We start from the raw sequence: 11,804 nt of genomic DNA, 5'->3' as shown, positions 1-11,804 counted from the left end.
ATTAAATTGTTCATAGAACATGATGTAACTATTAGTTTATGAAAAGTGACATAAATCAGAACATTCATACTCACTAAAAGAGCAAACGCACCCATGTTGGTGAGAGGTTAAGTTAAAAAACCCCCTCTATTTCTAGCAGACACATTTCTCAAAACAAAACCACCCTAACTATCCCTGAAGATGTGATACATTTCATGTGAAGAGGTGCAGGACAGTCATCAGGGGCTACACTTAGGCCAGTAATGCTCTTGATGTCATTTAGTCTTGGAAACTTGCCTAAGATACGGCAGCCTTTCGAAGCTGCCCTGCAGCAGCTCTTGCTCTGCCCAAAACCATTACAACACCGCATGTTCCTTGCACCCTAAAATCCTGGCTAAGTTTTACTTACGTATCTGTATCCAGGGAGAAGTAGTCATACAGTTTAACTATTCGGGGGTGATCCAGTTCTTTGTGTATTCTATACTCTCTGCAGGCATGTCTAAAAGAAGATGGATACATTAACCTTCCACAATCAATAAAATGCTATTAAGCTTAACATATGAAGCGTAAGTCATTAATATTTACTTGTGGTAGTTTTCTTTCTTTTCATCCCTCCAGCTTTTGTTAAGCTGGTGAATCTTCACAGCAGCATATCTTTGTTCATAAAGATCAAAAGCCTAAAAAAGAAACACACAATTATGGGAAAGTTATAATGAAAGGTGATAAAAGCAACATCCAATAAAGAGAGGGGAAAAAACTGGCATGTAATTCACGAGTCTATTGACAAGTCTATTGTAATGACACCTACCACTCCACAGGTTAATCGAAGTTTGCTCAACCAGTGTTTAAAGAGTACACCACATTACAATCCTACTTATTTAAATCCCTTTCCATCCCCCGAAAATTAAATGTACATGGTTCGAACACCAGATTTATCAGGCTCAATAAACTCTACCTTGTATACTTCACTGAAGCCACCTCGGCCAAGTAAATGGAGTAACAAATACCGTTCATTCAATGTGGGGTGATCTTTAAATCTTGAAAGAAAAAAAAATTTGTTTAATTCTATTTAAGGTACACAAAGAGAATACACAATGTAAATCTTTTAGTATTATTTATCAAATGGAGTTTTCTTTTTACAAGCTACATATAATATGCTAAGCAACATTACACCATGTGAAACCCTATGGCACAACTATAGAACATGATGAATTTCAGTAACTTTTGACTATTTAGTGTACAAATGCTATCACAACACCGTCACCGAAACATGTTAAGAAAAGCATGCTTAACCATGTGATATAAGGGGTCTCTCTTTGTTGTGCCAATTTTTAGAGAAGTCTCACACTTCACCCTTCTAGAACAGACAAGAAGGATATTCTTTCAGTTTCACATAAAACATGACCAGGCCTGTTTCTCTCCTTTTTCACAAAATAAGATTCTATATAACACTAAGAAGTTAAATCAGAAACAGTGATACAGGGGAAAACACACCAAAAGACTGAATATCTGCTCACACTGTAGGCAAAAGCAAAAAGAAAACACTCCTTCCAAACACAAAATGATGCTGCAGGACAGTAAAAGGACCACACTCTCTTTCCTGAAATATGCAGAAGACAAAATATATCCTCCCATCCAATCAGGGGGAAGAGAGGTGAATACTCATCACATTTTTAGTACAATAATGAGACAACTATACTCATGAATCTAGGGTAAGCTGCCAGTTACATTCCATAGAAAACTTTAAGAGGGGGTTTAAGGCTAGTCTGTCAACAGGTCATCCCATCCTTCCATATTCCCTACAGTTTTGGAGGTATGGTCACAGGTAGTCAAGTATTTGAGGGCTGATGCATATTCTTGCTTACTATGCCCCTTTTAGACATAAAGTTTTCCTTTTCATTCACTATGAAGATACATATTTCAATGCTAAAAATTTTTTAAAAACCCATTAACAGTTACTAACACATTCAGTGTAGAAGAGAGAACAAATTTTGAGGTAGCATCATTAGGCAACTGATGTCATGTGACCAGTAGTCCAATTCTTTAAAATCACACAACAAATTTAGATTCATATTTTCTTGGTCCTTCTATTACACACGTGCCTCTAGTAGGGCCAATCTTGTGAATCTTACCACTTTCCCTCTCCACTGCTGCTTTTGTTACTCTGTGTGGCTCTCCATGGCTAAGAACTGCACCCCAACATCACATGGGCTCCAAACCCAAACAGGGAAGCCCCAACCTGCACTCTCAACTTGTCCTGTTACCCCAGTGCAGTTGTAGACATACAGGTTTACCCATACGTAGATGAATTTGCTGCTGGAATAAGAAAATAGGTTTAGCTTTACACCACAGCTGGAAGCTGAAAACTCAGCAGGATTTGAGCCAGAACCTTACAGCTGCTTTGTCTCAGAACCCTCTCCCTTACCAAACAGCCAGATTGCCAAGACATGTCAGGAAAGACAGCAGGGGCAACACACCTAAATTACTTCTCCATTGCTTCTCTCTTCTATGGGATGACTGGGAACTGTGGTTTGGCAACTTTGTAAATACTTCTCTAAATTCCCACAAAACCATGAAAACACAGTTTAAAGCTTTTTGTTCTGGACCATAAAATGTGTCAACAGTGACTACAGACAGTGAGCAGTGAAGCTGCAGTATCCTGCTTGTCCATCTCCTGTAACTGTTTTCAACTGCAACTGCAATTTGGACATTCTTTCCCCCACACAGGCAACATTTACACAATCAAAGCCTGTCATTTTTCTGTGCCATTTATTACCAGTTGTTGAAGGATCCTTTTTAAAAAATAAAATCCCTTCTTCTAATGCAAACATTGAATATTTAAAAAAGTTGTCATTTAACCTGCTTGTTTACTTGTTGTAGGACACTTACTTTAAAAAGATTCTGCCATCAATGTGTAAGCATCAACACCCATGACTTTTCATATCCAAAACACAGCACTAGTTAGGATACAAATTAGCACTAAAGCCACACGGTAACAAAAAACTTCTGTATTACTGAAGGGTAGGTACAGGGACCATCAGAACAGTTAAGCAAAATTTCACATCTAGTTCTTTTAGTGTTTTAGTGTATACATAATTCTATTGTGTATAAAAAGTAAAAAATAAAATAAAATCTGGAAGGCTTAAGGCTACTGTTTCATTTACATTTCCTAGTGTAGAAGGCAAGAAGTCCAGTCCCATCATGTCCTTCCCCCTGGCTCATTCCACCCTTGCACTGCCCTCTCTCCTCATGGCAGCATAAACATTTTTGCAACTGGGGCAGAGAACTAGACCAAGCAATTGATCCAGGGTTAAAATTAATTCAGAAAAATATTGACCACAGGAGCTGGTTTTAACTTGGATCAATTTCCAGTATCTGTTCAGTAAAGAAATGCCATCACAAGCACAGAAAAAGGGCTAAGTAGGCAGGGAGAGGCAGAATCAGTTCCTTTTAAACAACAGGGCCAGCTGAAAGTGTGGGTGAAAATGAAGTGTTAGTGTCTGTATTCATCATCATGGAAAACAGACTTAATTTTTAAAGTTACATAATTATTACATTCAAATCTACACAGTAATAGTTAATATTAAACAACAATTTAACATTATGATACACTGCTATCCAAGGTAAAGTAGAGTAACATTTAAAGTAATATGGCTTTTTCCTGCTAGGTACCTGTACCTAGTAGGAATGAAATTACAGTGCCATAAAACCAAAACTAATTTTAACTGCTGCACAAAATCGCAGCAAACTTCCCTGCCATTTTCTTGCATTATTGTCAGCTAAGTGAATTGCACTAGGTTCTCTTACAAGTATTTTTTTTACCCTAGTGATATGGTGTAGCAAGTTTTAGCTCTCCACTATAAGCTGTGTATATACATATATGTTATTTCTTGCATATTCAACAAAACCATTAATAACTTTACCAAATTATAAGTAATTCTGATTTTTTAAGTTTAAATTAAGTTGCTGTTTAAAATATGTATATAAACACAGAGAACCAAAAAAATTATGAACAAGTCTCCTCTGTAAAGTGTAATTTTAGAGCATTATTTTAAAAACAGACATGCAAAATTCAGACAGCATCTTACTGTGAATTATCTTCATTATTTATTCTTTTCAGTTCTCTTATGTGAAGATTCCTAACTCTTTCCAAACGTTCAAGTTCTGCTTGTATTTCAGCTTCCTCCTGCAAATGGAAAGAAGGAAATATAAAAGCTCATTTACTCCCCATTTGAAAAGGGTATTTTTACCCCTGCATCAATACTAGTGGTGATGAAGGAACATTACATCACAAAACCCTGCTGAACTAGAAGAAAGCACTGCTTTTCTCTTAAAGCTAGAAAAATTCAGAAAGATAAGGCAAAAGCCTGTTTCAAGGAACCTTTCTGTTCATGAACCCAAAGGTAATGAGATGTTCACAGTTTTGTTCTGCACTGTAGGGATGCTATCTGAAATAAGAGGCAGCTGGGTTTTGTACCTCAGCCAAGGAGATAAATTATCTGGGAAGCGGTCTGAAATTGATGTCCAAAAAAGAAAAAATTGAGATATGTGCAGTTACTGATTTTGTACAAACCAACATATCAAGAAAAGACATTTAAAATATTTTGAGGCTAAAGTTCAAATCAAGGAAAAGAAGAAAAGAGTACATCATTACAGCAGAAATCTTCTTAAGGTGCTGCTACAAGACAGGAAAACCAATCTAATTTAAAAAGATTTTCCCATTTGTATCTTATTAAAATAACAAATGCAGAATGTATGTTGCCTAAGATTTAAGTGCAATTTCAAAAGAAGCATATCAGGTAGGAGGCATATTCCTTAACTAATTTCAGCACTTAATTTTATCACATCTTTATGCTACGTATCAGAGAACAACAAAATAATTTTTTATTCAGATTCTCTAAAAAAGAAAAGAATTCATGATGCCTAATCTGTGGAAATCTATGTATCTATACTCAAACTGAAAAATATACTTCATACACTGTAGTTATTATAGATTTCAGAGTCAGTGCCTCTAGAACTTGAAAGTCTGAAGAAAGGGGAGACAAAATTCATTCGTATCAGAAAGCTCGTAATTATGGAATTATTTTATCTCAAAAGGAAAAAAAAAAGGCCTGGCATCCGATACATATTTCTTTTAGTAGCAGTGCTCCTCTCATCATCTCTTGTGATTTTGGCACAGTCTCTTGCACAGCCACATGGTAAATCAAAACAGAATACTGATCAATCTTTTCTTTAAAAGAAAAAAAAAAGGGAGAAAAAAAATAGAAAAAAGACACTACCATCACAAAAAAATACATATTTTCTCTTTGAAAGAAGCTAGATCAGTTCTCTAACAGAATTTATTCTGTGACTGTACAACTTGGTGGTGCTGGTAAAAGCAACAGGGCAACAAGTCATAGCACTAGGGGATGGAGGCAGAAGTCAGCAGGGTAGAGAGAAAATGGCATAAAGCTAGTATTTTCAAACATTGGATATCAAACTCATACTCTGAAACAACAACTGCATTTGATAATTTAAACCACACATTAAAAGGACCACATATCCAATGAGCTGAGGAGTCCAAACTAGATGATTTCAGTGGATATCCTGAAACCCTCCCACAAACCATGGAAAAAACTCTCATCCAAAAACAAGACATGAGATGAACCTTCATTCAGAAAATGAAATTAAATTCCTAATAATTTAAAAGCTGGACTAAATAGTTCTAATCTGCTAGCAGATCTGGGTGGACCATTTGTTCTTCCTAAAATATGATGTCAAGAACTAGGTTTTTTTTCCTGTTTATACAACTTTATACTCTTTTTTTTAATATTTAGATGCTTCCCTGCAGTTCTGTGTTAAATATCCTGAAATGACAGGCAGTTCCTCATAACCCTTCATAAAGAATTCTAGTCCTTCTCCCCACAACAATGGCCACACACTTATACACACACAATTGTCTATGTTCTTCCCAAAGGCTGACAAAAAAAAAAAAATCCATCAGTTATGCCTCTTTTGGACTTTTTTGTTCATATATTATGCAATTCAGTGGTTCTCAAAATGTGGTTCATAGGCCAATGTTAGTCCAAAGAGAACTGGCTGGTTGCATTGTTTCCAGCTGTTATTTAGGACACTCAGGCTGTGAATACCTTTAAGCAAGAATGAACCAGCTTAGCTGCCTCAGGTCACTGCTATATAAAAGGAAGTGAGAAAACAAGAGCCTCTCTCCAGGACCAAAGCCACTAGCTGGAAAAGAATTTCCTGGGTAGCAGAAGGAAAAGAAAACTGGTGGTGGCAGCATGTACAGGGCACCAAAAATAAGAGCACCAGGAAAGCATCTGGAGAATGAAAAGGAAGAGGAGCAGAGAGCAAAACAGCATATGCTGAGGGAAGGAAGGAAGGAAAAAATGTAACTAGCAAAGAAGCACCAGGAAAGAAATGCAGCCACGTAAAAAGAAGGTAATAAAATTGTTTTCCTTAGTTAATGACAAAATCTGTATCACACATAAGAATTAAGATGCAAGAATGTATTTTTATTATTATTTTCAGATATACTCAAACATAATTTGCTAAGAAGTAAAATAACTTCCCCTCTGGCATTCAGTCAAGGAATTTTCTTCTTATGCCAAGTACTCCAGAACTGATGCTCAAGGTGAAACTGAAATTCCAGAATTAAACAACTATGTAACAGCTTCCTTCATCTACCATTTCAAATTTCCATTAGACTTCAAAAAAGTTAAAGCATGGGAAAAAACCTACAGAATTTCATGTGAAGCTGGTACTATTTCTAAAGCATTAACAATGACGAACTATGAGGGCAGTCTACTTCACTAGTGCAAATAAGTTATATGCAGATTCTCTACTGCAGATTCAAGTATTTTCTTGTCATATTCTTTAAAAACAGTAACAGCATTCTCACAGGGCCCAGTTCAGTTTACTAGAGTAGGATTTATAGGAGGTGTCTCGTACATTTGATGAGAACAGGCCCAAAACAGACTCTTGCAACATTTCAAGGGGAAAAACACTATGACCTGTCTTGACTGAAGTACTCAAGTACTACGCAGCACATATAGGTACTTTTCTTTCACTCTTGTTGAGGTATTTCTGTCTGCTTCAACTGTCATTCCTCTTTACAAATTAATCCTCAAAGGCTTTGCTTGAATGAGCAATAGTTCGTTCATATCATAATTATCTCACTACACAGATTTATTAGAATGATGGGCTTCAAGAAAAGTTTTTTTCAAAAGTCAATACTGGAGTAAAATATCTGACTGCAAAAATAATTTAAGATACAGAGAAAAGATTTTCTGTAAAAGTAGGAAAATTATATTCTCTTGCGATAGGTAATATGCTAACTGACAACAACTGAAGTGGATATTGCAAATGATGAAAACATTACATTCATTCAAAAATACAATGCTTTGTAAATTGAATGTTTTTAAAAGTCAAAAAAACTAACATAAAATCTCCACATATCAAACTTTGCTGACTCCTCTTCCTTAGTTCTGAAACAAGAGCTCAGGAAGTAGGAAGGGAAGAGCAGTATTGGTGGTGTCATCACTGTTACCACTGCTTTAAGGATTTAAGGAATCAGTACAGTGTTACACTGGATGGACTCACTACTACTCTCCTCTCAGTTTTTATGGCAAGTTGCACAAACAAAAAGAAAAAGAAAATTAAAACTACTATTAGGCATAAAGCTGTACAGCAATAGTAGTATTAGAGTTTCTGATCAGACAGCTCTCAACAAGCCCTCTCCTTATTCTGGTAGTACTGGTTTTTATGGGTTTAGTCATGATCAAAAAAACCCATACCTTTTTGAGATGTCCTAATCGAAGTTTGAAAATTTCTTCCTGTTCATGATACTCGGCTAGAGTCAAACTGAAAAACAAAACAATCATGTAATTAAAGCTTTTATATGGTGGCAAACAAAACAATAGCATTCTTACTTAAATACTACAGTATATACAGTATCTTATATTATTTAGTACCACAATACTAGAAGTACATTTTTTAATCATCTGAACATCTTGGTTTGTAATTTCAGGGCCAAAACATACTTACAGAATGCCTCTCTGTCTGGTATTCTGGAATATTAATTGCCTCTCCCACTGGATCTGTTCTCTCAGATAGCCTGTACGACTACCTAGGTGTATTCTGAATAATATCAGTGGTCCCTCACTGTCCATAGACTCGCTAGGACATGAAGTCAGTTATCGTGCAGAGGATCTAAACTGTTCATAAAGATTAGTAACTAAGAAGGCCGCGAACTGACTGCAGGCAGGATCCATCGGATGAACGAAAAAGACACAGAAGACAAACGACCAAAGAAAAGAAACCAAAGAGACTTAAGTTCCAGATTAGAAACCATCCACACATGAGAAAGAAAAACAGGGGATGGGGAAGGAGAAAGGTATGGCCTCCTTGAAAGCGTTCACACAAATCCCTACAAACAAATTAAAATTAAACTTTTTATTGTTTTGCCTATATTTAATATTTTTTGGATGATACAAAGCTAAAAGTAATAGTATAATATATTCTCACGAAGTCCATATTTTGGTGAGTTCAATTACCAACTGGAAAGATAATTACCCAAGGTGTTTAGAAGGCTAGAAATGCTGTTCATATTGCAAGTCTAAGGACTAGAATGTCTTAAGAATCATCAGTAGTTTCCCCAGAGGTAAGCAAATGCTAACTTCAATAAAATTCACAGAAATCTAATAGACTATAAGACTTCTTCCTCCCTTTTAAACTTCAAGTTCACCATAGTTTTCAGAATTCTAACTCCAGTATTTACTGGGTCTCAAAAGTTGTTAATAAAGGAGTGCATCTTTTTAGAATAAAAACTGGTGGTCTTGAAGCTTTCACAGAGACCTTCCCATTCCTGATATTATAAATACTGAATCTTGCTGCCCATTTTCTGATTTGATCAGGATAGAAGACTGATTCAACCAAATATCAGTAAAATTACTGGGTTCTTTTTTGACCACAGCATCTATATTTTCAAGAAACTAGAAACATCTTCACAAGACTGTATTTATTTCATCAACCTTCTGGGTCTGTAACGTATAGAAAAAACTCAGATCAGGCGACAAAAGCACCCATCATCACATCCTGTCAGAATCCAAGAAGGAAGCCATACTTTCTTTTACAAAGCATCATACAAAGTTACCCTGGTTTTTTTTTTCCTACTGGGAATCAAAGCAGTCTTGTATTCCAGTTAATAGACATTCCCAAACACTCTGAAGGCAATAGTGTGAGGAAATTTGCCTCTCCAAGAAAGGCAAAAGGTCTCTTAGTACCAGATTTTGGTACTATAATTTATGTTCTTTTTATAGCAAATTAAACTAAATGTGAAATGGAGTGTCTCAATAGCTAGGAAAGCTGGCAATGCATTTTCTGTGTAGTCCAAGCAACAGCAAGAAACCTAAGAAAGAAATGCTCTAATTACTGCTTTAATACACCTGCTAGAACTATCCAAGAGAGCAACAAGCCCATGCTAGACAACTTAACAGCAACATCCCTGACAGCTTTTCAATACTTCTGTTAAAACAGCAAACTACTCTAACACAGATTAAGTTCTCAGTTAAGAAAGACAAAGGATCAATGTCAATGTGTACAAAGCTGAATACTGTTCTTTCCAGATTATTGTCAGCAGTATAAATTACAGGTTTGTGCATTTCCAGAAACACAGTTTGTCTTTCTCAGGAAAAAGTGTATGCATTTAGGTGACTTAGCAAAGCTGAGCCACAGGTAAAACACACTGAAAAGGCAAAGTTTATTACACAATTTCAATGAGCACTGAGAGCCCTAAAACCATAGATCCCCTTAAAAACTAATGCAACATAGAAAATAATGTTCCTATTTATAAAACCTCAGATATTCACACAGTTATGATAAAGTGCCTTAGACAGCTCTAGCAAGTATTGCTTTTCAAGAAGTTCTGAAACAGCCCTCTTGAGCACAGAGCACAAGTTAGAGGTCATACTGAAAACATTAAGATTCAAAGTCACCCTTTCCACGTTTCTATGCTATATCCCAATAAATGACTGTTTTCCATTTTTCTATTTCCTTACAAATCTAACTCTATTAGAGGCACAGCATGATTCACAGCAATCTGCAACTGTCGTTACTGACCACCACATTTTGGAGGAAGGCATATAAAAACACTGAACTGTACACAGACATAGTCACTTTGGATTTTGTTCATTTAGTTATGAAAAACAAAACTTTATTCCCTCATATTCAGAAACATTTACTGTTTTTCTAGGTTTATTATTATTTTTATCTATAAAGATACTGTAGTTTATATTAAAATAGCACACAACAAATAGCAGTAAAGCAATGAAAGTGTGTATGCTGTGTTTTCTGGCTAGAGGCTACCAGCCCACTGCACAGTCTGAAAACATCCTAGCAACCAAGAGACTGCTTTCCCATCAGTCCACCACTTTCTACCTGCATCCACTCACCACACCTTTTGCAGGATGGTGGCATGCTGGGGACACGTTCTGAAAACAGAATCAAAGAAACATGGAATGGTCTAGTTTGGAAGGGATCCTCTAGTTCTAACCACCATGTCATGGGCAGTGATGCCACCTAATAGATCAAGTTGCTCAGGCCCCATCCAAGTCACCTACAAAACATCATCATTTCCCTCAGAAGGCGTTGCTGCTCCATCACCTGAGACACACAGGTCTCATCAGATAAGGAGGGAGAAAGGTTGAGGAGCACAGGGGAGGGATGTCAACCAGAAACAGTTGCTGCTGCTGCTGCCATCTTAAGTTGGACAGTCAGGCCTGAGGCTAATCTGAGGAGCACTGGGGAAGGGCAGCTGGGAAGAGGTTGCATGGATTAATGTGGCAACAATCTGGTCCTGACCATGTATCTTTTTTGCTCGAAATTACTGTGCCATTGTATTTTAATTGTCTGCAGCCAAATAAACTCTAAAACACATGCAATGAATTCCTGAAATTCCCAAAAACGCACTGGACATACTCTGTGTATGTAGTATAATTTTCCTGTGATGTGTAGGGCCGTGATGTGCCACTTTTCCTTGTTGCTGGAAGAAAGTGAACCACTTTTCTGGCCTGAAAGGCTTGATTATCACCAATTCAAACTTTTTTTTTTCAAATTAGCAAAGGTTTTGACACAATATGCATGGGCAGACATAAGTAGTCTTCTTTTCACTTTTTCCTCACAAGTTCGGACAAAACCTTCTTCTATGACCAAAACACTCTTACTAGTGGGTACAGACAAGACAAAAAACCAAATTGGCTAAGTGTTCCTTGGTTTTCACAATAATCAATCCTGGTACATTTACAAGCATCTCTTCTCCTAGTTGGAATATCATCCTGGATACACGGGCACAGCAGAATGCAGCCATGCTCCCAAACAGTCATATACACATCCAATACAAGTTTTTGGCCTCAATTTCTGAAGCTCTTTTTTTCTGGTCCAACGTTATTCTCGCTCTAGTTCCCCAAGTTTCTACAAGGATGAACAAATACTGACCAAGTCAAAACCTTTCACGATGTCTTTTCACCCATTGTTTCCATGTTTGCCTTAGAAAGAAACTCCCCCAGGAAAGGAGCTGTCTTTACTTGTCCAGTAAAGCCCAGACACATTGTTGGCACTTCAGCCTGAAAAAGTTTCTGAAAATATTTTTATTTGTTCTATACAGAACAGAATGCTCCCTCTAAATGATGCATTTGTTCAGCTACAGTAACAAACTCTGCCAGCTCTCTCTGTTCTCCTATTCCGAACTGCATGCAGGGACAAGGATGCATGCGGGCTACCATTGAGGAACTGGGAAGCATTGGAAGAGGTGACTGGGAAGTGAATACAAC

At 36.9% G+C, this 11,804-nt stretch overlaps 1 protein-coding gene across 3 annotated transcripts in view; it reads right to left on the bottom strand.

The window, feature by feature from the left end:
* The window catches only part of TLK1 (tousled like kinase 1), a 68,885-nt gene that overhangs the window by 9,261 nt on the left and 47,820 nt on the right, over window positions 1–11,804 (bottom strand). For all 3 annotated transcript variants that reach the window (XM_064660854.1, XM_064660853.1, XM_064660852.1), the window contains 5 exons: window positions 7,773–7,839; window positions 4,068–4,165; window positions 935–1,016; window positions 565–656; window positions 389–478 (listed from right to left, as the gene is read on the bottom strand). In XM_064660854.1, coding sequence (XP_064516924.1) covers window positions 389–478; window positions 565–656; window positions 935–1,016; window positions 4,068–4,165; window positions 7,773–7,839 — 429 coding nt within the window. The remainder of the gene's footprint in view (window positions 1–388; window positions 479–564; window positions 657–934; window positions 1,017–4,067; window positions 4,166–7,772; window positions 7,840–11,804) is intronic.

This window comes from Pseudopipra pipra, chromosome 7 (assembly GCF_036250125.1).
Source record: "Pseudopipra pipra isolate bDixPip1 chromosome 7, bDixPip1.hap1, whole genome shotgun sequence".
Taxonomy (NCBI): Eukaryota; Metazoa; Chordata; class Aves; order Passeriformes; family Pipridae; genus Pseudopipra; species Pseudopipra pipra.
The sequence above is the reverse complement of the archived record's forward strand: the minus strand, read 5'-3'. Positions and strand labels throughout refer to the sequence as shown.